This window comes from Bos indicus, chromosome 11 (genome assembly GCF_029378745.1).
Source record: "Bos indicus isolate NIAB-ARS_2022 breed Sahiwal x Tharparkar chromosome 11, NIAB-ARS_B.indTharparkar_mat_pri_1.0, whole genome shotgun sequence".
NCBI classification, from domain to species: Eukaryota; Metazoa; Chordata; class Mammalia; order Artiodactyla; family Bovidae; genus Bos; species Bos indicus.
Genome location: NC_091770.1, coordinates 11,839,119 through 11,866,022, shown reverse-complemented (window position 1 = coordinate 11,866,022; position 26,904 = coordinate 11,839,119). Strand labels below are relative to the sequence as shown.

General features: G+C 36.6%; 1 protein-coding gene across 4 annotated transcripts in view; it reads right to left on the bottom strand.

Annotated features, from left to right (window-relative positions):
* Nucleotides 1–26,904, bottom strand: part of EXOC6B (exocyst complex component 6B) — a 722,047-nt gene that overhangs the window by 405,735 nt on the left and 289,408 nt on the right. For all 4 annotated transcript variants that reach the window (XM_070798075.1, XM_070798078.1, XM_070798076.1 and 1 more), the window contains exon 7: nucleotides 5,591–5,767. In XM_070798075.1, the coding sequence (XP_070654176.1) occupies nucleotides 5,591–5,767 (177 nt within the window). The remainder of the gene's footprint in view (nucleotides 1–5,590; nucleotides 5,768–26,904) is intronic.

Here is a 26,904-nt window from a genome sequence, read left to right as displayed (position 1 = left end):
TTATCGAAAAAGTAAGAGAGTTCCAGAAAAACATCTATTTCTGCTTTACTGACTACACCAAAGCCTTTGACTATGTGGATCACCACAAACTGTGGAAAATTCTGAAAGAGATGGGCATACCAGACCACCTGATCTGCCTCTTGAGAAACCTATATGCAGGTTAGGAAGCAACAATTAGAACTGGATTTGGAACAACAGACAGGATCCAAGTTGGGAAAGGAGTATGTCAAGGCTGTATATTGTCACCCTGCTTATTTAACTTATATGCAGAGCACATCATGAGAAATGCTGGACTGGATGAAGCACAAGCTGGAATCAAGATTGCCGGGAGAAATATCAATAACCTCAGATATGCAGATGACACCACACTTTTGGCAGAAAGTGAAGAGGAACTAAAAAGCCTCTTGATGAAAGTGAAAGAGGAGAGTGAACAAGTTGGCTTAAAACTCAACATTCAGAAAATTAAGATCATGGCATCTGGTCCCATCACTTCATGGTGAATAGATGGGGAAAACAATGGAAACAGTAAGAGACTTTATTTTGGGGGGCTCCAAAGTCACTGCAGCTGGTGATTGCAGCCATGAAATTAAAAGATGCTCCTTGTAAAAAAATTTATGACCAATCTAGACAGCATATTAAAAAGCAGAGACATTACTTTGTCAACAAAGGTCCATCTAATGAAAGCTTTGGTTTTTCCGGTAGTCATCTATGGATATGAGAGTTGGACTACAAAGAAAGCTGAGTGCTGAAGAATTGATGCTTTTGTACTGTGGTGTTGGAGAAGACTCCTGAGAGTCCCTTGGACTGCAAGGAGATCCAACCAGTCCATCCTAAAGGAGATCAGTCCTGACTGTTCATTGGAAGGATTGATGCTGAAGCTGAAACTCCAATACTTTGGCCACCTCATGCGAAGAGCCGACTCATTGGAAAAGACCCTGATGCTGAGAGGGATTGGGGGCAGGAGGAGAAGGGACGACAGAGGATAAGACGGTTGGACGGCATCACCAACTCAATGGACATGAGTTTGAGTAAGCTCCGGGAGTTGGTGATGGACAGGGAGCCTGGCGTGCTGCAGTCCATGGGGTCGCAAAGAGTTGGACATGACTGAGCAACTGAACTGAACTGAACTGATTCAAGTACAGTATTCTTTGCTGGAAAAATGTTAGGACACATTAACGAAAAATCAGTAAGACACCTAAACATTCATGAATTTATTTGCTTTATGTACTAAAAATGCTTCCTCATGGTCCACTATAGCCTTGCAACTCAAAGTATGCCCAGGGACCAGAAGCACAGTTCTTAACTGGGAGTTTGTTAAATACGCTGACTTTCAGATTCACCCCCATCCTACACAATCAGAATCTGCATTTAATATGATTCCAAGTTGATTTCTATGCAAATTTAAGTTCAAGAAGCACTCTCTCTACAACACAGGTTCTTAACTTACGTCCTAGGGGCAACATTAGTTTCACAAATTCCCTAAAATTTTATACATAATTTTTTGTAAGTGAATGTACATAGATTTTACTGGGTAAAGCAGCAAAGTAAAGGGTAAAGTCCATATAGTTTATTAAACTGTCACAGAAAATATGACCTCCAAATAGATTAAGAACTACTCAATTCTATGCCACAGTTTAAAGTCAAAATATTTCAAAAACTATTTATGCTACTCTCAATGAGGTCTGTTGAAGAATGACAAGAATGAAGGTCAGAACGTCACAGTGGGTCATGGAAGACCTTATCTGAAGAATTTATTCACACCATGCAAGAACTATGCCAAGAAACCAGTTTGGAGACATCTAAATAAATAATTCTCTACATGAGGTTTGAGATTAAGAATGTGCACTTGAAGAAGATTCAAACTGAGAAGTAAATAAATATAAGGTAGGATTTTTTTTTAAGATAGGATGCCATTAGATGACAGCAAAGTGCTGAATTCTTATTGTAAGAGCGCAATCAGCAAATCTCTAATACAAATTCTGTTTGATTTGGGATACATAACCATTTTAAAATGCTAACTTCCAAGTACATTCTTATAATACTTCCTTTATGAGGAACCCCAACATATTTTACTAGTCAGACTTTCTTCATCTTCTCTGGACGTCAGAAGACAAAACAATGAAAAAATATGGAACAAAGATTAAAAAAGGACTTGCCCAGCATCTTCAGCGAGCTAACAATAAAGAATGGCTCATATCCAGCAGGCTCTCACTAATATATGAGAACTGTGTACATCTTTCATTCTTTCATCTTATCACATAACCCTCTCTTTGGGGTGTGTATTATCCAGGGGCATACACTATGTTTAACTTGTTTCCTTAAGCCATAGTGCCTGACAGAATTTAACTTCCTTAATGGGAATCTAAAATGTAAATTTAAAATGTTAACTGGACCTCATCCTGATCTTGATGCTTTATTTTACTGCTAATAAACTTCTTACTTGTGATGAGTCTAATCCCTGACAATCTGGTCTCCTGGGTGGATCCATATCCAACCATACGAGTCATTCCAAGCTAGAGAGAAAGCTAAAAAATACTCAGGGGATCAAGTTTTCTCTGCCCCGTTCTATTTCCATGGGTATCAGGGAAATGTCTGGTTTTTCCTTACCTCTATATCTTAGAATTATTAAAAGTTCTTTTTATCCAAGTACATTAGGGATTAAAATGAAACTTTCACATTTTATTAACTATTGTGTAGTAGCTTAGTCGTGTCCAGCTCTTTGCAAGCCAATGGACTACAGACCACCAGGCTCCTCAGTCCATGGAATTCTTCAGGCAAGAATACTGGAGTGGGTAGCCATTCCCTTCTCCAGGGGATCATCCCAACTCAGGGATCGAACCCATGTCTCCTGCACTGCAAGCAGCTTCTTTACCATCTGAGCCACCAGGGACGCCCAGTGAAATACTGATGTAACCCATTCACATAGTAAACACAACCTGATAAACTGTACATAAAATTATTGATTTGATTATAGAAATGTATCCCGTCAATAACAAAAACTATATAAAAGAATGTAGTACCTTATGTATATGACAGTCTCTCAGATACGCAATGACAGTTAAATGCTAATGACTTAGACAATAAGTAAGTAATCCATTTATTTGTTTTTCAGCCCCATTTAAATAGTGTTAATTTAATTTCTGAAGCAAAAAGAGTAATGATAATAAGGGCAGGCACTCTGATAATAATGATATGAAAGAGAAATCAGCAACAAAGAGTAGTGAAATTTGCTGACCACCTTTAATAGTAGAGGCACTTGTTCCAAAGACACTAAAGTTCCAAACTTTAGTTTGGAAGACTAAGTGAGAAGACATAGTGAGAAGTTCCAAACAATATCTAAGATTACAAAGCTAGTGAAAAGTTTGGGGCTGTAGTTTCAGCAGAGAGAGAAGAGTAAGAAGTGTAGTAAGGATATAACAAAGAACACGGATGGGGAAGAAACAGTGAATCTAGTTTTACCTGGGGAAACATAAAAAGGAGACAAATAATTAAAGATAAAACAGGTTACTGAGAACAGTAGTAAATGGTTTCTTGCTCATTTCAGTGAGCATTTGAAAAGTAAATAATATGATCATTACTCATAATTTTTAAGTAAAATAAAATAGCAAAATCAATATCTGAATGGTCCATAAGCCTTTAAAGTTCATGCACCTAACCACTATCAGTCAGTCAGTTCAGTCGCTCATTTGTGTCCGACTCTTTGCGACCCCATGAATCGTAGCACACCAGGCCTCCCTGTCCATCATCAACTCCCGGAGTTCACTCAAACTCACGTCCATCAAGTCAGTGATGCCATAAAGCCATCTCATCCTCTGTTGTCCCCTTTTCCTCCTGCCCCCAATCCCTCCCAGCATCAGAGTCTTTTCCAAGGAGTCAACTCTTCGCATGAGGTGGCCAAAGTACTGGAGTTTCAGCTTTAGCATCATTCCTTCCAAAGAACACCCAGGGCTGAGCTCCTTTAGAATGGACTGGTTGGATCTCCTTGCAGTCCAAGGGACTACTCTCAAGAGTCTTCTCCAACACCACAGTTCAAAAGCATCAATTCTTCAGCGCACAGCTTTCTTCACAGTCCAACTCTCACATCCATACATGACTACTGGAAAAACCACAGCCTTAACTAGACGGACCTTTGTTGGCAAAGTTCTCTCTCTGCTTTTCAATATGCTATCTAGGTTGGTCATAGCTTTTTTCCCCAAGGAGTAAGCGTCTTTTAATTTCATGGCTGCAGTCACCATCTGCAGTGATTTTGGAGCCCAAAAAAATAAAGTCTGACACTGTTTCCACTGTTTCCCCATTTATTTCCCATGAAGTGATGGGACCAGATGGCATGATCTTCGTTTTCTGAATGTTAAGCTTTAAGCCAACTTGTTCACTCTCCTCTTTCACTTTCATCAAGAGGCTTTTTAGTTCCTCTTCACTTTCTGCCATAAGGGTGGTGTCATCTGCATATCTGAGGTTATTGATATTTCTCCCGGCAATCTTGATTCCAGCTTGTGCTTCATGCAGTCCAGCGTTTCTCATAATGTACTCTGCATATAAGTTAAATAATGTTCAAGCTGGTTTTAGAAAAGGCAGAGGAACCAGAGATCAAATTGCCAACATCTGCTGGATCATCCAAAAAGCAAGAGAGTTCCAGAAAAAGATCTATTTCTGCTTTATTGACTATGCAAAAGCCTTTGACTGTGTGGATCACAATAAACTGTAGAAAACTCTGAAAGAGATGGGAATACCAGACCACCTGACCTGCCTCTTGAGAAACCTATATGCAGGTCAGGAAGCAACAGTTAGAACTGGACATGGAACAACAGACTGGTTCCAAATAGGAAAAGGAGTACGTCAAGGCTGTATATTGTCACCCTAACCACTATACTTACACAAAAAATGATCCAGTTTATGCAAATAATAAGTAGTTCAAAAATATTTTAACTGGAAATCTCAAATATCACAGTAGTTTTATTTTTAAAAATACATTAAATATACTTTTAACAACAAATAAAGATATAAAAATATACTAGTTAAGCCACTTAATCTTATTCTTCACCTCAGAGTGTCACAGAATTAAGACAGCATGGACATGTCTCAAAATTCCCAGATACTCTATAATCATATATACATTTATTTCTTCTAGAAATATGTTCTCAACTTTCTGAAACCATTTAGTAATTTCAATCTGAACCATTTCTCAAGGCTAAGAAAGCTCTTTGTTTACACTCCACTGTTTAAAGTAACATCTTTTATTTGTCTCAAGTAATTTGTTCCAGCTTCAGCAGAGGTCATCTAGGTCTCTTTCTCTAGGTCAGGTAAACTCTATTCTTCCCTTAATGAAGTACTCAGTATACAATCAAAAACACTGAAACAAACAAACAAACAAAAAATGGATGAATATATTTAAAATATAAAGATTTAGAACCTAAGATATCTTAGTACATCTTCAGTTTCCTTAAATCAGGCACCATTTGTATTTTAAATGATCTTTAATATCCTGAAGATCACACAAGTTATGTTACATTGATAAATTCCTGATCACATCTCAAACACACTATATTTAAAGGAACAATAAGTTCACTGCCCCGGTTCAAATGTTAGTTACCTCTTCATCGTCTTCCTCATCTTCAACATCCAGAATTCCTGAATCCTGTTCAGACTTGGGGCTAGTGCTTTCTATTTCTGTATCAAAAATTGTATAAGCTTCTTTCTTAGATTTTCTCTTGCTACCTATCCTGGGTTGTTGCAAGATGATGTTATCCAGGTTTCTTTGTTGTTGTGCCTAGGATAGAAATAAATACACACAAATAAACAAACAAAAGAAGAAACAAAACTTAAGCATTCAAAGAACTTTTAATTTTGAATTAATTGGTATCAAAAGAAAATACAATGAAATGCCTTAAAATACATAAAGTTTTAGTACCAGAAATAAAACCAAACATATTAATGTAGCACATAGGAAAAAAAAAAAAAAAAGATAATCACTTAGTGAGAGCTAAGTCACTTCAGTCGTGTCCAACTCTTTGCAACCTCATGGACTGCAGCCCACCAGGCTCCTCTGTGCCAGGAATTCTCCAGGCAAGAATACTAGAGTGGGTTGCTATGGCCTCCTTCAGGGGGTCTTCCCAACCCAGAAATCGAACCACATCTCTTAAGTCTTCTGCATTGGAAGAGGGTTCTTTACCAATAGTGCCACCTGGGAAGATTTTCTAAATACACACACTGTCATCACAAAAATGAAATCTATTGATTTGCCAAGAGATTGGGGCTTCCCAGGTTGCACTAGGGGTAAAGAACCTACCCTCCAATGCAAGAGACGTAAGAGATGCGGGCTGGATTCCTGGGTCAGGAAAATTTCCCCAGAGGAGGGCATGGCAACCCACTCCAGTATTCTTGCCTGGAGAATCCCATGGACAGAGGAGCCAGGCAGTCTACAGTCCATAGGGTCACACTGAGTTGGACACGACTGAAATGACTTAGCATGGCACAGCAGCGAAGAGATTAGTGCAAATGACTAAATATTTATCTCTTAAAAGATAAGTGCTATACTAGAACCACTGTGGTTTGGAGAAAAGGGACAGGAGTCTTCAAGCTTAGGGTACTCTTAAAAACAGATATGTGGATATATGAGATCAATAAATTTTAATCAGGAGAATGAAATATCTTAATAGAGTAATATGAACTAATGAATCCAACAGAATTTCATGACCTTAGTCTGAGGAAGTCAGAGTTTTAAGCATTTCTTTTTCTAAACTTTTATAGAAAAGTGTAATTCCCTCAGCTTAACAAAGTACACTCAAATAACAATGTGGTTTCCATACATCCAAAGAGGTGGAAAGTGTGACTATACAGAGTCAACATCAGAAGTTAGACCAAAGTATCAGAGCTGGAAGGGATCTTAATCACCACTCAGGAAATACACTGGAAGACAAAGGATTGTATGAGGCCACAAGGTTAGTAAGTGGTAAATCAGAAGCCCAAAGTGTGATCTCCTAAATTCCATATGAGTCATCTTCCCACTACACCAACAGACCCATAAAGCATGACAAAAACAGTCCCCCAAAAAAGAGTTCTGCAGTCAAATAAATGTGAAACACTCCATGTTATGCAAACCTTCTTCTAGACATATGATGTACAATACATTAACAGAATAAAAACTGGGAAAAGTCCTATTTTAAGAAAAGTTATTTAACATGCTTTAATCCAGCATGTTCCAAAAGTGTTTCACAGTGGAACTTTTCTTTTTAAAAACAATAATGTTAATTCTTAGTATCATCCAAAGATATAAAGCTTAAGAAATGTGACTTCTCAGAATATGCATTCCTTAATCACTATATGATGTTTCTACTCAGCAACAAGTAGAAATCAATTCAAGAGAAAAAACAGAATCTCCAAATATTTTGAATGAGATTAAGAATTCTAGATAAATACTAAGTATAAGGGTTAGTCCAGGTACTAGTTAAATAAGACAATTATAACAGGACAGAGAAAAACTTCAACTATGTGAGCTAGACTCTGCCAAGAAAATGAAAAGAATCTACATTCCAGAGATTTGAATCAATGGACTAACTTGTTTCTCTGCATAGTACTTGTTGATATTTTGATTTGACTTACATAAAATACATGGCTTCAGTAACCAAACTGAGAGGGAAGATACCCAATAACATTTACTTTATGTTTGTAAACAAGAATATATATCCTTAAAGCATTCGAGATCCCAAATTCGACAAAACATTCTTCCTACTCCTCTCAAAGGTAGGAAGTTCCCCCCCTCACTTATTTTCAATGTAAACCACACAATAAGAGATTGAGGACTCTAGAAAGCTAAAGCTTTCATATTAGAAAAGCAAGCCCTCAACTAGAGAATGATCACTTGTCTCTTTATTCTTTCTCTCAGTACAGCAAAACTAAAACCTTTCATAAGTTGGTCTTATTTTATTGAATCCAAAGTTAAATATTTTTCTTTCACAATCAATAAAATACTATCAATGTACCAAAAGCAATTGAGAGGAGCCACATCTAAGTAGTATCACTTATACTTCAAATAATACAAATCTGAAAGAAACCCTATGGAAGTAATTTTAGATCATCTATGATTTGTTCTTTTTGTGCCTGGTTTACCAATCACTTTGATGGAGCATAAAGTAGCTTAGGCCAAATCAACATACCCTACGCTAGAAATGAGAGCACTGTAAGTTTTATTCCAAGGCTCGATAGTCACTTGGGGTCTCTGTCAAAATTATCAAGGCTTTTCCATTTATAAAGGAGCAGTCAGGGCAGATCTGCCAAGAAAGAACTAATCAAGTTGGAAATATTGAAACAAGTAGAACAATGAAATACATACTCAGATATTACCCATTAGAAAGCAAATGAAAACCACCATCTATTCAAAATTATGTTATGGGACTGGCAGGAAGTAGAGAAGAGTAAATAGAGATAAAAATATGTAAATATATGCAATATATGTAAAAATTAAAATGTGACTCTAAAGTCCATACAACAAACAAGAGTTCTTCAGAGCTCTTTTCTAACATGCTAAGCCATCTCACCAGAACCATTTATTCTGTCCCTCCAAGGACAACCTTGGAGACAAAGAAGCAGCTGACTGACTTTTGCTGCCTAGAGTGCAGGTAACAGGGTATCAAGCAAACAAACAGACTTTAGAAAACATTTAGGCCTTTTTTTTAACTTCTTTGTTCATTCTCTTTGTGAATAATCTTTACACATTTAACCACCTCTTCCTCAAGATTCCCTCACATATGTTCTTCTCTGTTTTCCTAATATATAGAAATAAAGCAAGTTTATTCCTCAACCCCTACTCTTCTACCACTCTTCCCACTCCCTCAGAATTCAATAGTGTATCTCTAGTTCTATATTACTACTGTGTGTGCGATCATCACTTCACTTACTACATACCTAAAATGGAACTCATCACCTTCTCATTACAGTTAATGGGAGGTGAACCTGATTGTCCCAATGTATTTTCCAATATTCTCCAACATGAATTTCTACTTGGAACAGAATCTACCTCATGATATACTAAGAATATTTTCACTACTATATCTTTGCTTGAGCCATTTCTCTTCTAGATGACCTCTCCCTACCTGTACTCAATCTTTCCTCCAAAACCCAACTAAAATTCTTTTTCCTTGAGAAAGCCTCCTCTCACTGTTTTAACTCATAGTGCTTTCTCCCTATATCCCTACTTTCAGTCAAACATGTACTGAACAACCACTTGAGCCCAGTATTGTGTTGACTATACAAATAAAACAGATTTTCTGACTCTTGAACCTCACATCATTTTAAGAAATGGATAAGCAAACAAGTGGCTGAAATCAGTGCAATGAGTATGATAGAAATAAGCATGGGTACGATGATTAGCAGAAAGTAATCATACTTGCAAGGAGGATTTCAGGAACTTGGAGGAAAAGGTAGCAAGTGGGGAGGCTCAAGAAGTAGGGGGATATGCGTATACTTATAGATGATTCACTATGTTGTACAGTAGAAACTAGCACAACATTGGAAAGCAATTATCCTCCAATTTAAAAAAGTGAATATGATTTTTACAAAGGGAAATAGGTAGAAAGGGTAACCATTCCAGAAGAAAGAAACCGCATAAGAAAAGACATGTGAAATAACATTATCCACCCAAGCAATAAATAATTTTGTATAAGAACATAAGTTATGAAGGACTAACAGGAGATAGTCAAATCAGTCAATCCTAAAGGAAATCAACCCTGAATATTCATTGGAAGGACTGATGCTGAAGCTGAAGCTCCAATACTCTGGCCACCTGAGGTGAAGAGCGGACTTATTAGAAAAGACCTTGATGCTGGAAAAGACTGAAGGCAAAGGGAGAAGGAGGCGGCAGAAGACGAGATGGTTGAATAGCATCACCAACTCAATGGACATGAATCTGAGCAAACTCTGGGAGATAGTGAAGGATAGAGGAGACTGGTGTGCCGAAGTCCATGGGGTCACAAGGAGTTGGACAGGACTTAGCGACTGAACAACAATAAGAGACAAAGTTAAAGATGCCATACAAAGTAGTTTCAAGGCCAGCTAGTAGGCAATGGAGGAACAAGAGAAGAATGTGAGCAGGGGAAGAAAACGATCAGCTTTACAATTCGGGCACATCCTCTGGGAGCTGAGCAATGGTCAACTGGGAGAAGATAAAGACTAGAAACAGGAAAATCAATACAGATCACAGAGTTGGACTGTGAAGAAAGCTGAGTGCCGAAGAATTGATGCTTTTGAACTATGGTGTTGGAGAAGACTCTTGAGAGTCCCTTGGACTGCAAGGAGATCCAACCAGTCCATTCTGAAGGAGATCAGCCCTGGGATTTCTTTGGAAGGAATGATGCTGAAGCTGAAACTCCAGTACTTTGGCCACCTCATGCAAAGAGTTGACTCCTTGGAAAAGACTCTGATGCTGGGAAGGATTGGGGGCAGGAGGAGAAGGGGACGACAGAGGATGAGACGGCTGGATGGCATCACTGACGGATGGCCGTGAGTTTGGGTGAACTCCGGGAGTTGGTGACGGACAGGGAGGCCTGGTGGCCTGCAATTCACGGGGTCGCAAAGAGTCGGACACGACCAAGCAACTTACTTGAACTGAACTGAACTGAAAGGAGTCCAAATAACAATGATGAGAATTTGAATTAAGGTAGCAGCAGATACAGAAAAAGCAGAAGCAATATAGTTTACTGATTTAAATGTTGTATGTGGAAGAGGGAAAGAAAATAAAAATAACTGCAAATATTCTGGTCTTTAAGACTAGATGATGGGATCATTCCAAAAAATAGGAACTGTGGAAATAGTAAGTTAAAGGCAGGATACAGAAGATGAGTTAAGTAAACTTGTCAGATATTCAGATAAAAAATGACAGTACAGCACTTCAGAGTTCAACTCTTCTCTTCTTCAGGATAGAAAACATACTTGCCTATTCTTAGAATCCCCCAAGTCCAGATACAATGACATATACACAGAAAACTCAGATAAATGCTTACTATATAAAGGAAAAAATAATTAAAAAAAAAACTATGTAAGAATGAGATTTGGCCCAACAAAAGAGAGGGATATCTGTAAAAGACAATTTGAATATTCTCCTATTTATTTAAGGGGGGGGGGGGGGGGGATAAGAATCACCTAACTTGAATTATTCACCTAAAAATGTAGCTATTACAACTTTTACAGCTGTCATTACACATGCCATTAAATAAAGTTTTATTGCAAATACAACTTCCAAGGGTACCTAGCAATAAGACTCAAAATTCTGTGAATCAAAAAAACAGAGGTTCCTTTCTTTATCAGCCCAATACTGACCTCTAGTGGACTAAAGGAATAAATACAAATGGAGAGAGGCCTAGGCTTATAGCTCACAGACTTCAATCACAGGGTGCTGTATCAGAAAAGAAAATGAAGAAGAAAAAAACCTTCGTTGAGTAAGATATGTTTAAATCTAAGCTCTGTGATATATTAATTATATAACCATGGATAGGTTCTTCTCAATGCAACATCCCATCTACTCAGAACTGCCACAAGGATTAAATTAAAAATACATGCAAATTATCTTTAAAAAAAATTTTTTTTTAATTAATGTGCAGAAGTACTGTGTTTGGGAACAGGTTTTAAGCTCAATGGCATTTAATTTACATGCCTAATCATTCACTCATTTTTTTTTTTATAATTTTACTTATTTATTCACTTTTGGCTGCAGTGGGTCTTCTTGCTGCAGGGGCTTTTCTCTAGTTGCAGACAGCGGGGCCTACTCTCTAATTGTGGTGGGTGGGCCTGTCTCTCACTGAAGTGGCTTCTCTTGTTGCAGAGCTTGCACTCCAAGGTGCTCGGACTTCAGTATTTGTGGCACGGAGGCTCAGTACTTGCAGCTCCCAGCCTCTAGAGCACAGGCTCAACAGTCTGTGGCACATGGGCTTAGTTGCTCTGTGGCATGTGGGATTTTCCCATATCAGGGATCAAACTTGTGTCTCCTGTTGGCAATCACATTCTTTACCCCTGAGGCACCAAGAAAGCCCCACGTAAATGATCCTGAATTAAAAGATACGTCTAAGCAAAAGTTTTTGACTTAACATAATCATGAAACAATTATCTCAATAATGTTGGTGAACATTCATTATTTTATACAGATAAAAAATTAGGTAAATACAAAAATTTTTTGCTCTGTGTGATGAGACTTCTTGGGATTTACTCTTATCAACTTTATATAACATAGAGCAGAGCTAATTATACTTATTATGTTGCACATTTTTTTAAAAGAAAAAAAAAAAAAACACACTAAAATTTTAAGTTCCACCTGTCTTCCTCTGAATGTGAGATAGGAATCTTGTTTCACTCTCTACTCTGGAAGTATCAAAGATCTAGCAATATTTAGATACACAATGATTAATATTATCTCATAAAAAAAATATTATCTCATATTTCTTCACACTGCCATTCAATTTTGTATTTGTACTATACTGCAACTATTAGATATCTGTACTGCACACTTCTTGTACTCTACCTCACATCCTCTCATGTTCAGCTCTTATTTCAAGTATAATATCAGCAACCAGTTCTGGGAAGCCTTGGAAGTGTCATATAGTGTAAACTGAAACCAACATAGCATGTACGCCACACTTCCAGCTTTCTACCCAGAGGTTTTGCAGACATTACAGTGTGGAATCCCACAGCAATTAATTAGCATTCATGATTCTCAACCCAGAAGTGAGGCAAACTTTGACCAAAGAGCAGCCAGATACACTCCCCATTTAGTTCCGCCCACAGTGAGTTCCATATGGCGTCTCAGAAGTCCAGGGATGAAGGAAGCAAACTGCCCTACAAATACACCACTGCACAGTCACGGTTCAGTCGCTCAGTCGTGTCTGACTCTTTCACAATCCCACGGACTGCAGCGTGCCAGGCCTCCCTGTCCATCACCAACTCCCAGAGTTTACTCAAACCCAGTCCATTGAGTTGGTGATGCCATCCAACCATCTCATCCTCCATCATCCCCTCCTCCTCCCACCTTCAATCTTGCCCAGCTCAGGGTCTTTTCAAATGAGTCAGTTCTTCACATCAAGTGGCTAAAGGATTGGAGTTTCAGCTTCAGCATCAGTCGTTCCAATGAATATTCAGGACTGATTTCCTTTAGGATGGACCGGTTGGATCTCCTTGCAGTCCAAGGGACTCTCAAGAGTCTTCTCCAACACCACAGCTTAAAAGTATTAATTCTTCACCACTCAGCTTTCTTTATAGTCCAACTCTCACATCCATACATGACTACTGGAAAAACCATAGCCTTGACTAGACAGACCTTTGTTGGCAAAGTAATGTCTCTGCTTTTTAATATGCTGTCTAGGTTGGTCATAACTTTTCTTTCAAAGAGTAAATGTCTTTTAATTTCATGGCTGCAGTCACCATCTGCAGTGATTTTGAAGCCCCCGAAAATTAAGTCTGCCACTGTTTCCAGTGTTTCCCCATCTATTTGCCATGAAGTGATGGGATGCCATGATCTTAAGGGTGGTGTCATCTGCTTATCTGAGGTTATTGATATTTCTCCCAGCAATCTTGATTCTAGCTTGTGCTTCATCCAGTCCAGCGTTTCTCATGATGTACTCTGCACATAAGTTAAATAAGCAGGATGACAATATACAGCCTTGATATACTCCTTTCCCAATTTGGAACCAGTCTATTGTTCCATGTCCAGTTCTAACTGTTGTTTCCTGACCTGCATACAGATTTCTCAGGAGGCAGGTCAGGTGGTCTGGTATTCCCATGTCTTTCACTGGGTGGGAATGTACATCAATATAGCCACTGTGGGAAACAGTATGGAGGTTTCTTAAAAAACTAAAAGTAGAGTTGCCATATGATCTAGCCATCCAACTCACTTGGCAATGAATGTTTGCACTTATATTCTTAGTTGGGAGATTGGAAAATTTTTTTCTAGAGAAATTAACAAAGAACTGCCACAAAGCACTATTTATATTTCCCAATCAAAGATGTGATTTCCTTTATAGAATTCCATGAAGTTTGCTACTTTACAGTCTTCTATGCCCATAGACTTTCCTGTAAACTGTTAAGTAATTTATTACTAAATATGAGTGACTGGCCAAGGATCAATAGATATTTGAGGAAAATATCCAACTGGAAAGAGATACAAAATACCAATATGAGAAAACAAATAACAACAATAAAAAGTACTAGCTATATGGAGCAGATAAGGTAGAAAACAAAATAATATGTTTAAAAAATTCATTGGTATCCTAAAAATTAAAAATTTGGTTTATTATATAGAAATATTACAAAGCTTGCCAGGAATCATACCAATGTTTTCTTCAGTTGTCCCCCAAGGCAATAGAAATAAAAGCAAAAATAAACAAATAGGACCTTTTCAAAGTTTTAGGCTTTTGCACAGCAAAGGGAACCATGTGCTTAGTTGCTCAGTCATGTCTGACTCTTTGGACCCCATGGACTTTAGCCTGTCAAGCTCCTCTGCAATGGGGATTTTCTAGGTGAAAATACTAGAGTGGGTTGCCATGCCCTCCTCCAGGGGATCTTCCCAACCCAGGGATCAAACCCAGGTTTCCCTCATTGCAGGGGGATTCTTTACCTTCTGAGCCACCAGGGAGGCCCAGAGGAAACCATAAACAAAACCAAAAAACCTGCAGACTAGAAGAAAATGTTTGTAATCCAAATGACAAGGGGTTAGATTTCAAGATACACAAATAGCTCATACATCTCAATAACAAAAAGACAAACAACCAAATCAAATAATGGACAGAAAACCTCAATAGCAATTTCTCCAAAGAGGACATATATATGGCCAGTAGGCACATATAAAGATGCTCAACATTGTTAATTATTAGAGGAATGCAACAAAAGTACAATGAGGTACTACCTCATACTGATTAGAATGGCCATAAGCAAATGCTGAGAAGGGAAACGCTACCCACTCCAGTATTCTAGCCTGGAGAATTCCATGGACTGTATAGTTAGTTCATGGGGTCACAAAGAGTCAGACACACTGAGTGACTTTCACTTTCACCTTATTAAGACACCTTGTAACATAAGTTTGAGAGTGTTCCCTATTCAATTTATTAGAAGAATTTAGAACAACGGATGTTAACTCTTCTCTAGATTTTGGGAGGCATTTTATTAGTTTCAATCTCCTTACTCAAAATTGATCCTTTCAAATTTCCTGTTCTTCCTGATTCATTATTGCTAAGTTGTTCGGCAATGTGTTGTTTACTTTCCACACATTTATACATTTTCCAGTTTTCCATCATTCAAAGTTCATACCATTGTGATTAGAAACATAGTATAATTTTATAATAGTATGAAAAATATCCTTTAGTATAATCTCAGTCTTCTTACATTCGCTTAGACTTATTTTGTGAACTAACATATAATCTACCCTGCAGAACACTCTGTGTGCACTTCAGAAGGATATGCATTCTATTATTAGGTGGAATAAACTTTACATGCTTTTTTAAGTCTATTTGGTCTTAAGTTTAGTGCAAGTCCAATGGTTACTTACTGATTTTTCTGTCTGGGAGATCTATCCATTGTCCAAGTGGGGTATTTAAGCCTCCTATTACTATTGTATTGCTGTCTATTTCTTCCTTCAGAACTGTTAGTAATTTGTTTAACATATTTAGATGCTTTGACATTAGATGTACCTCAACTCTGTTTCTGCCAAAGATTTATTATGCCCTGTTCATTCTCATTATAAACTAATGAAATGACAGTAAATATCATCAGAAAAATAAAAACTATGTAGAACAACCAAAGTAAATTCTATGACTGAAAAATAAAATACCTGAAATAAAGAATTCACCATTTAAAGCACTTAACAGTCAAAAAGAGATAGTCAGTGAACTTGAAGATAGATCAATAGAAATTATCAAATTAGGAAAAAAATAAATAAAAGGTTAAAAAAGCAAACAAACATGAAAAACAAAGCCTGCATAATATGGAAGACACTATCAAAAAGTCTAACCTAAGTAGTGCCAGAATCCTAGAACAAAAAGGGGAAACAATATAGTGAAGAAAAAAATCTGAAAAAACAATAGGTGAAAATTTCCCACATTTTATATAAGACATAAAGTACCATAGTCAAGAAGCTTAATGAATACCAAAGGGAACACCATAGTCAAACTACTGAAAATCAAAGATCGAGAGAAAAATTTAAAAATTTTTCCCCATCTATTCACTATGAAGTGATGGAACCAGATGACATGATCTTTTGTTTATGAATGTTGAGTTTTAAGCCAGCTTTTTCACTCTCTTCCAAAGAGCTGGATGGCTTAATAAAAAAAAAAAAAAAATACTGTCTCACAGGTCTGGATGCTACAAGTTCAAAATCAAAGTGTCAGTAGGGTCTTGTGTCCTTGTGTCTTCCTTTCTTCTTGTGTTTTGCCAACAATATTAGCATTCCTTAGCTTGCAATTAAATTGCTTTAATATGACTCAATTATCACCTAATGTTTTCCTCTGTATCTTCTATCTTTGTCTTCTTCTCATCTTAAAAGGACATCAATCATATTGAATTAAAGACTCAGCCTGCTGCAATATTACTTCATCTTAAATACATCTGCAGTTATCCTATTTCTAAATAACATCATATTCTGAGATGTTTAGGACTTCAACATTTCTTATAGGGGGCAAAGATTGAAGGCAAAAGAAGGGGGTGACAGAGGATCAGATGGTTAGACAGCGCCATCGACTCAATGAACATGAGTTTCAGCAAACTCCAGGAGATAGTGAAGGAAAGGGAAGTCTGATGTGCTGCAGTCCACGGGGTCACAAAGAGTCAGACACAACTGAGTGACTGAACAACAACAAAAATCCACTTTTGGGTATTTTGTTAAGGCAGCCCTAGAAAACTAATATAGGAATGAAAACAAAAGGAAAACATTTTCAGATAAAAGAAAATAAAGGCAATTTAAGACCAACACATCTGTACTATAAAAGTGCTAAAGGAAGTTTTTCAGGCTGAAAGCAAATGATTCCAGTAAATGATTCCCAGAAATGAATGAATAGAATTGAAAATGCAAAATAGTCTAGCAATCATAAGAAAAGAGAGGCTGCTTTTCTAATACAGAGTGATCAAGGAAAGTATCTTTCATAAAGTGGCATTTGCATTTCAGACATTAGTACTTATTTATTTAATAATCATAGAGGCTTAAGAAAAGAGATATGCATGTGAACAACATTTTAATCTTGAATTCCTACATATATTTTATACTATTGAAAACATTATTATATATTCTAATATCTAGAAAGACAATATCTAACATGTTAATAATGTTTCAAGAAACCTTTAGTCATTTCAAACACAACATTCTTTTCAGAATGCCAATAACCTGGATTCCCAGGTAGTGCAATGGTAAAGAATCCACCTGCCACTGCCAGTCGCAAGAGGCATAGGTTTTGAACTCTGGGTCAAGAAGATCCCCTGAAGTAGGAAATGGCAACCCACTTCAATATTCTTGACTGAAAAACTCCATGGACGGTGAGCAGGGTGGACTACAGACCATGGGGTCTCAAAGAGTTGGACAGTACATTCCATGGGGTCACAAAGAGTCGGACATGACGGAGCAACTAAGCGTGCACACACACACACAACCTGAAGATAGGCGTGTTATGGTAGTCTTGCTACATGTCTAACACACTAAATGATCACTCAGTATCATTTACACATTATTCTAAGATAGCTGGTCAATGGATAAACTAAATTTCAAGATAATCTTTAACATTATTTTTGAAAACAGCATTAACTTTTCTCCACAATTTTTTTTATCACATACCAGTTTGAATTTTATATCTTTTTATAAATGTCAATTTTAAATGGTTATAATAATGACCCCCAAATATAAAAAATATAAGTAAACCTGGGAAGAAAAATAATTGCCAAGCTGCTTAATGTTTTACTAACCTTGTCTCCCAGAAAAGATGTCATATATAAGCAAGGTTTCCTCCAAGGAGCACCCCATGTTTCAACAGAAAAGGGCCAGAAATAGTTATAATTTAAACTGTTGGTTCAATCACTATTTCAACTGAACCAACAGTTTCAATTATAACTATCAACATAGACACCAATTTTTACAGGCTAAATTCTCCAATCAAAATATACAGAATGGCTGAATGGATTTTTCTTTTAGAGACCCATCTATCTTTACGTTGCCTACAAAAGACTCACTTCATAATAAGTAAGGACACAAATGGACTGAAAGTAAAAGGATGGAAAAATACATTCTGTGCAAACGGAAATGATAAAAAAGCTGGTATAGCTATACTCGTGTGAGAAAAAATAATCTCTAAAAGAAAGACTGTAATAAAAGACAAAGAGAGAAACTACATAACAATAAGGGGGCTAATCCAACAAGAAGATATAACATTTATTAATATGTATGCATCCACCATAGAAGACCCAAAATATATAAAGCAAATGCTAATGAACTTAGAGAGAAAATTAACAGCAATATGATAATGGTAGGAGACTTTAACACCACACTTACAGCAATGGATACATTGTCCAGACAGAAAATCAATAAGAAAATATCATCATATCAGATAAACAAAATAGATTTATATAGAACACTTCATTCAAAAGCAGCAAAATACACATTCTTCTCAAGTGCACATGGAAGATTCTCCAGGATAAATCACATTTCAGTAAAATCAAATTTCAGTAAATTTAAGAAGACTGAAATAATTGAAGTATCTTTTCCTACCACTATGAAATGAAAATAAAAATTAATTATAAGGAACAAACTAAAAAAAAAACAAAACACTAAAACATGGAATTAAACATGTTACTGAAATATTTGCCTCACAAAATAAAACCCATATACAACAAACCCACAACTAACATCATATTCAACAGTGAAAAGCTGAAAGCTTTTTCTCTAAGATCGGAAACAGAACAAAAGATGCCCACTCTCCTCACTTGTATTCAGCATAGTATTAGAACTCCTAGTAACAGCAATTAGGAAAGAAAATGAAATAAAAGACATACAAACTGGAAAGGAAGAAACAAAACTGTCATTATTTGCAGATGACATGATATTATATGTAGAAAAACCTAGACTCCACCAAAAGACTATGTGAACTAATAAATGACTTCACTAAAGCTGCAGGATACAAAATTGATATTCAAAAATCTGTTATATTTATACATAAATAAAAACTATCAGAAAGAGAAATCAGTCAACAATTGTGATGCAATACAACTGCATCAAAAAGAGTATCTATAAATGAATTTAACCAAGGAGGTAAAAGATCTGAAAACTGAAGAAAACACAAATATGTAAAAAGCATCCCACAGTCATGGATTAGAAGAATTATTATTGTTAAAATGTCCACACTCCCCTTTAAAAAAAAGTCCCTACTCACCAAAGCAAAATTCATATTTAATGCAACACCTATCAAAACTCCAATGGCATTTTTCAAAGAATGAGAACAAATAATTCCAAAATCTGTACGGAAACATAAAAAATCCTGAACAGCCAAAGCAATCTTGGGATCTAAGAACAAAGCTGGAGGTATCATGCTCCCTGATTTCAAACTACTCTACATAGCTATAGTAAAAAAAAAAGAGCATAGTATTTGCATAAAAACAGACACATAGATCAGTGGAACAAAAAGAGAGCTTAGATATAAACCCATAGATATATGGTCAATTAATTTACACACAGGAAGCAAGAATATACAACGGGGAAACTCTAGTCCCTTCAATAAAGGATGCTGGAAAAACTGGACAACTACACACAAAAGAATGAAACTGAAGTTACACCACATACAAAAGCTGATATTATACCACACACAAAAAGTAACTTAAAATGGATTAAAGTTTAAATGACATACTTGAAACCGTAAACCCCCCCCAAAAATCAAGTACTAAGCCTCTTGATACCAGTCTTAGAGATGTTTTTTGCACCTGATTCCAAAGGCAAGGGAAACAAAAGCAGAAATAAATAAACGGGACAACATTTATTAAAAGGCTTCGGCATAGGAAAGGAAATGATCAACAAAATGAAGAAGATACTTGTAAATCATATTTCTAACAAGGGGTTAGCATCCAAAATATATAAAGATCACACACATATCAACAACAACAAAAATAACAGTCCAGTAAAAAAAATGGGGAGAGAATCTGAATAGACATTTTTCCAAATAAGATTAAAAGATGGTCAACAGGCACATAGGAAAATGTTCAGCATCATGAATCATCAGGGAAATGCAAAGCAAAACCACAATGAGATATCACCTGAAAACTGTCAGAATGGCTCCTATCAAAAAGACAAGAAATAACAAGTGTTGGCAAGAATGCACAGAAAAGGGACCCCCCATGTACTGTTGGTGGGAATGTAAATGGGGCAGCAACGATGGAAAACAGTATGAAGGTTCTTCATCAATAAGAAAAATAGACATACTGTATGATCTAGTGATTCCACAACTGAATACCAATCTAAAGAAAACAAACACATAATTTGTAGTGATATATAACTTCTATGTTCATTGCAACATTATTTATAAAAAATAAGATTTGGAAACAACCTAACTGACCACTGATAGATGACAAATCAATGGATAAAGAACATGTGTGTGTGTGTGTGTGTGTGTGTGTGTGTGGACTCAGTCATGAGGCTTCTCAAGTGGTTAAGAAATCACCTGCAAATGCAAGAGCCACAGGAGACACAGGTTCGATCCCTGGGTTGGCAAGATCCCCTGGAGGAGGAAATGGCAACCCACTTCAGTATTCTTGCCGGGATAATCCCACGGACAGAGGAGCCTGGCGGGCTACAGTCCATGGGGTCACAGAGTCGGACAAGACTTAGAAACTGAGTCCTGTGCACACAGGCACACACACACAGTCAGACAAAAGAATGAAATCTTTCCATTTGTGACAATATGGATGTACCTTGAGGACAGAATATGCTGTGGAATAAGTAAAACAGAGAAAAAACAATACCACATGAATTCACTTATATGTGGAATCTAAAGACAAAACAAACAAGCGAAAAAACAATACCCAGACTCATAGATACAGAGAAGACATTGTTGGTTACCATAGGGTGGGGGAAGGGAGGCATGACTGGAGATGAGGCTAGAGGATCATGGAGTATCAGCCTACAGATATAAAATAAATAAGTCATGGGGATGTAAAGTACAGCATGGAGAATAACATCAATAATATTGTATTAGCTTTGTATGTTGATAGATTGTATCCAAAGCTATGGTATTCACCCAGCAATGTATACAAAAGTCAAACTACTATGCTGTACACCAGAAACTAAGACTGCATGTCAATTATATTTCAATGAAAGAAAGTGTCACTAAGTAACACAAGGTCACAATATATCTCCAAGGTAGACAACAAGCTATTATTCTCAATGTCCCTTTCATTTCTTCTATATTAGGCTTACAGAGAAAATGTCTTCTTTTTTCTGGTTTACTTAAATACCTATAGTCAAAAGCCAGGTAAGAAACACAAAAACAGGATAAAATTAAGAAGTGTGGTAGAAAGTATAAATAAAATCAAGAGAACCTGGGATTTACTCTTGAACAGGAAGAATTATTTCAAAATTATCTCTTCTACTGATTTACCCTTTCAGCAAAATAGTAATTCTATATGTATCTTTACCAGTCTTTATCCTTTATGCCTTCCTTCCAGGAAACTACGTAATTTGTAACTTTTGCCCAAGCCTTTAAATTCTTCAATGAATTTCTAATAAAATGTATTCATGTAATAAAATGTATTAGAGTCTCAAGAGCTATCAGAAGTAGAGGAGATACCGATCTTTCCAAAATGTCTGAGGTACAAGTCATTTACACAAAGATAAGTATTGTTACCATATTTCTTCATCCCTTTCAAACTTCCATGACTGTGTTATTTGTTTGAGTACAGGTGACAGTGAGAAGGGATCTGAGAAGGGTAGGGAGTAGGAGAAGGGATAATAATGTTAGGTAAACCTAAAAAACAAAAACTTTTATATCACTACTAATAGAACCCAAAGGACAAAAGCTTCCCATTCCAACATTATACTGAGGATTCCAATCCAATATAACACTTCCCTTCAAATTCATAATTATGGTTTTCTCTCAGCAGTAATCTATCACAAAAAGAGGAATCCAATTAGGCCCCAGTTTTGAACTGTCTGTCAGAATTTTTTTCAAGACAGAATTCTTCACAAGGAAGTTAATACTAAGGCATTACTATGACAAAACAAAATGGCATGACTAAAAAGAAAAAATACTGATCAGAGTTATGAGATTTAACTTGTAGTTCTAAGTGCTACTCAATACTTGCTGCTGCTGCTGCTAAGTTGCTTCAGTCATGTCCAACTCTGTGTGACCCCATAGACGGCAGCCCACCAGGCTCCCCCGTCCCTGGGATTCTCCAGGCAAGAACACTGGAGTGGGTTGCCATTTCTTTCTCCAATGCATGAAAGTGAAAAGTGAAAAGTGAAAGTGAAAGTGAAGTCGCTTACATGACCCTATATGATTTTGGTTTGCTGAAAGGAAAATGAAAATTTTGAGTCTCTAAAGATATATATTGATTATTTAAACACCTGAAACAACAACCTCATTTAAAAGGGGATAGAACAAATAATTATCAGACTCTGAAAACGAAAAAGTAAAGGGATCCGTTTTTCTAAGTACCAGAACTCTTTCCACCAAGACAGAAGATACAAAGTTAATAATTGCTATAATAACATGCAAAAGTTTGAATCAAAATAGTAACCATAGTTCTAAGTAAACAGCAAATTTTTCCCCTTCCATTTTCTTCTATAAAGTATTACAAAGTGCTCTGGATTTCTTAAATATTATCAAATAGAAAATATTCAACAATATACATTGAATATTTAAAACAGGAACACAGACTAGATAAAGAAAATTATTCCTTTGTTAAAAGTTTTAAATTTTGAAAAGGAGCAGAATATTAAGGTATATTTGTATACTTTGTATCTAATAGATCCAGTAAGATATACTGTCTACCTAAGTATTAATATTCCCCTAGCAAAATTAAGGAGTCTAAAAACAAGTTGCTCTAAGTACGGGCATTAAGTCACTAGAACTACTTCCCATGTCTACCTACATATGCTTTTCTCTTCATGGCTCTGCATCAAGAAAATGATTTAGCAGATCCAACTCAACTTACTTGGCATAGTATTGAATGAAAAAAAAAAATTATGTGTTACAAACCCACAATTAGATTTCAACATTCTGTTTCAAATAAAGATTTCTGTAAGAAGTACAATTAAGAAAAGAAATTTAAAGACCACATCAAAGTGAAGTGTAATACTCTAAACTGCCCTCTAAAGAAGGGAGAATGATGAAGGAAGCCAATTTTTAGCAGAGGAAACCCATACCTTTAGTGTGGTTTACTAGGAAAGACATGGTATGCTTCTCCTATCCTGTAAATTACCTTGATTTTTGGGCATGATTCTGGGACTGCAGTAAGGTTACTGGGTATAACTCACTGGCTAGAAGAGTGATAATGAGATCAAAGATGGGGAATCAAATGTATATAGGACAATTGCTCATACCAAAGAACTCCATACAAGGAAAAATTCAGTTATGATCCTAGTAAAATTCATATACAGTATAAACTATTGGTAGTAAAGCCAATCTGGAAAAATAATGCAGAGAGCATTGTAGTTTATAATACAAACAGGAAAGTTATGAAAACACTAAGCTTAAGTCCATATTCTAATATAAAGATTGCTTAAAAAAAAAACTATAAAGAGAGATAATCTTTGAAGAATAGGAATATTTCCCCAAAAATTCCATAAATTACTCTTCTGCACTTGATTCACTTACTCCAGAAACAATGAAAATTACAAAGAAAACACTGCAAAAATTAACATTTCCAAAACTAAGCTTCAACTACTTTGACAATTTTTCATTAAAATGTCAAAGGTTCTGAGCAAAATATTTCCTTCAGTTTACATGAGAGTCCCGAGCACTGTAACTGGCACAGGGTAAAATGAGCAATGACATTTGAAAATAACAATTTATCTCTTCCTTCCATAAAATAATGTTTCCTTGCTTTATCAATTACTTTCTATCAACAAGAACATATGCTTTTCCTGAACCACACTAGACAGGTATTAAGAATATCTGTCTAGATAGGAGGAAGGAACCTATCCTCCTAGAAGGAACCTACCTCAACATAGTAAAGGCTATATATGATAAACCTATAGCAAACATTATTCTCAATGGTGAAAATTAAAAGCATTCCCACTGTGATCAGGAACAAGACAAGGACGTCCACTTTCACCACTATTATTCAACATAGTTCTAGAAGTCCTAGCTACAGCAACCAGAGAAGAAAACAAATAAAGGAATCCAGATCGGAAAAGAAGTAAAGTGCTCATTGTTTGCAGATGACATGATACTGTACATAGAAAACCCTAAGGATAGTATCAGAAAATTACTAGAACTAATCAGTGAATTTAGCAAAGTTGTAGGATACAAAATCAATACACAGAAATCACACATTTCTATATATTAACAATGAAAAATCAGAAAGAGAAATTAAGGAATCAATCCCATTCACCATTGCAATAAAAACAATTAAATATCCAGGAATAAACTTACCTAAGGAGATGAAATAATTGTACACAGAAAATATAAGACACTATGAAAGAAATCAAAGATGACATAGATAGATATTCTATGTTCCTGGGTAGGAAAAAACAATATTGTGAAAATGACTATACTGCCAAGTGCAATCTACAGGTTTAATGTGATCCCTATCAAATTACCAATGGCATTTTTCACAAAACTAGAACAAAAAATTTCACAATTCATACGGAAACACAAAAGACCCTAAATAGCCAAAGCAGTCCTGAGAAAGAAGAATGGAGCTGGAGGAATCAACCTTCCTGACTTCAGATTATACTACAAAGCTACAGTCATCAAGACAGTATGGTACTGACACAAAAAAAGAAATACAAACCAATGCAACAAAACAGAAAGCCCAGAAATAAACCCAAGCACCTATGGGTACCTTATTTTTGACAAAGGAAGCAAGAATATACATGGGGCAAAGAAAGCCTCTTCAGTAAATGGTGCTGGGAAAACTGGACAGCTAAATGTAAAACAATGAAATTAGAACACTTCCTAACACCATACATAAAGATAAACTCAAAATGGATTAAAAACCTAAATGTAAGACCAGAAACTAAAAAACTCTTAGAGGAAAGCAGAACACTCAATGACATAAATCAAAGCAAGATCCTCTGTGACCCACCTCCTACAGTAACGGAAATAAAAATAAAAGTAAACAAGTGGGATCTGGTTAAACTTAAAGGCCTTTGCACAGCAAAGGAAACTATAAGCAAAGTGAAAAGACAGCCCTCAGAATGGGAGAAAATAACAGCAAATGAAACAACTGACAAAAGATTAATTTCCAAAATATACAGGCAGCTCATACAACTCAATACCAGGAAAACAAACAACCCAATCAAAAAGTGGGAAAGAGACCTATACAGACACTTCTCCAAGGAAGACATACAGATAGCTAACAAACACATGAAAAGATGCTCAAAATCACTCATTATTAGAGAAAAAAGAAACCAAAACTACCATGAGATATCACCTCACACTGGTCAGAATGCCCTCATCAAAAAGTCTACAAACAATAAATGCTGGAGAAGGTTTGCAGAAAAGGGAACCCTCTTGCACTGTTGGTGGGAATGTAAATTGATACAGCCACTATGGAAGATGGTATTGAGAGTCCTTAAAAAACTAGGAATAAAACCACCATACGACCCAACAATCCCACTCCTAGGCATATACTCTGAGGAAACTAAAATTGAAAAGACACATGCATCCCACTGTTCGTTGAAACACTATTTACAATATCTAGAACATGGTAGCAACCTAGATGTCCATTAATGGATGAATGGATGAAGAAGTCGTGGTATATATACACAATGAAATATTACTCAGCCATAAAAAGGAACGCATCTGAGACAGTTCTAATGAGGTGGATGAACCTAGAACCTATTATACAGAGTGAAGTGAGTCAGAAAGAGAGAGAAAAACATCATATTCTAACACATATGTATGGAATCTGGAAAGATGGTGCCAAGGAATTTGTTTGCAGGCAAGAGTGGGGGCATGGGGGATAGAGTTGTGGCCATGGGGAGAGGGGAAGAGAGGGTGGAATGTATGGAAGGAGTGACGTGGAAACTTACATTACCATGTGTAGGGTGGATAGCCAGTGGGAATTTGCTGTATGGCTCAGGAAACTCAAACAGGGGTTCTGTGTTGGCCTTGAGGGGTGAGATGGGGAGGGAGGTATAGGGGGAGTTTTGGAAGGGAGGGGATATTATGTATACCCATGGCTGATTCATGTTGAGGTTTGATAGAAAACGGCAAGATTCTGTAAAGCGATTATCCCTCAATAAAAATTTTTTTAAAAAATCAAAGGTGTATAGGGTATAAGGCAGAGTATAGGAGAAACCAAGCATGAGTTTCCAGGTTCCTCTACAAGTGGAATCAAACAGACAACCCATCATGGCCCCAGGAACAGTATGTGACAATACGTATGAACTATGGTCAACCAACAAAACTCCTTTGAAACTTAATATTGAGGGTTTTTATTGGGGGTTATATAGGCAGGAAGCAACCACGTGACTGAACTTAGCTATTCAGTCTCCAACTCGCTTTTCCCCAAGAAGTCAAACTTATTTGGCATGGCCCAGGGCCCCAGGCAAAAGAAAGCAAGCATTCCCCATAGATGGCACTGTCAGTATCAACAATCCAACATGGCCCCAGGCACGCAAAGACTTGCTTATCAGGCTGCATGTTTCAATGGCTCAGAGGTTTTCTTCCAAGAACTGATCAAAAGCCAGTCTTGAAGATTTAGAAGCTGTAGAATTAGGACAATGTAGGCCTCCTGGGT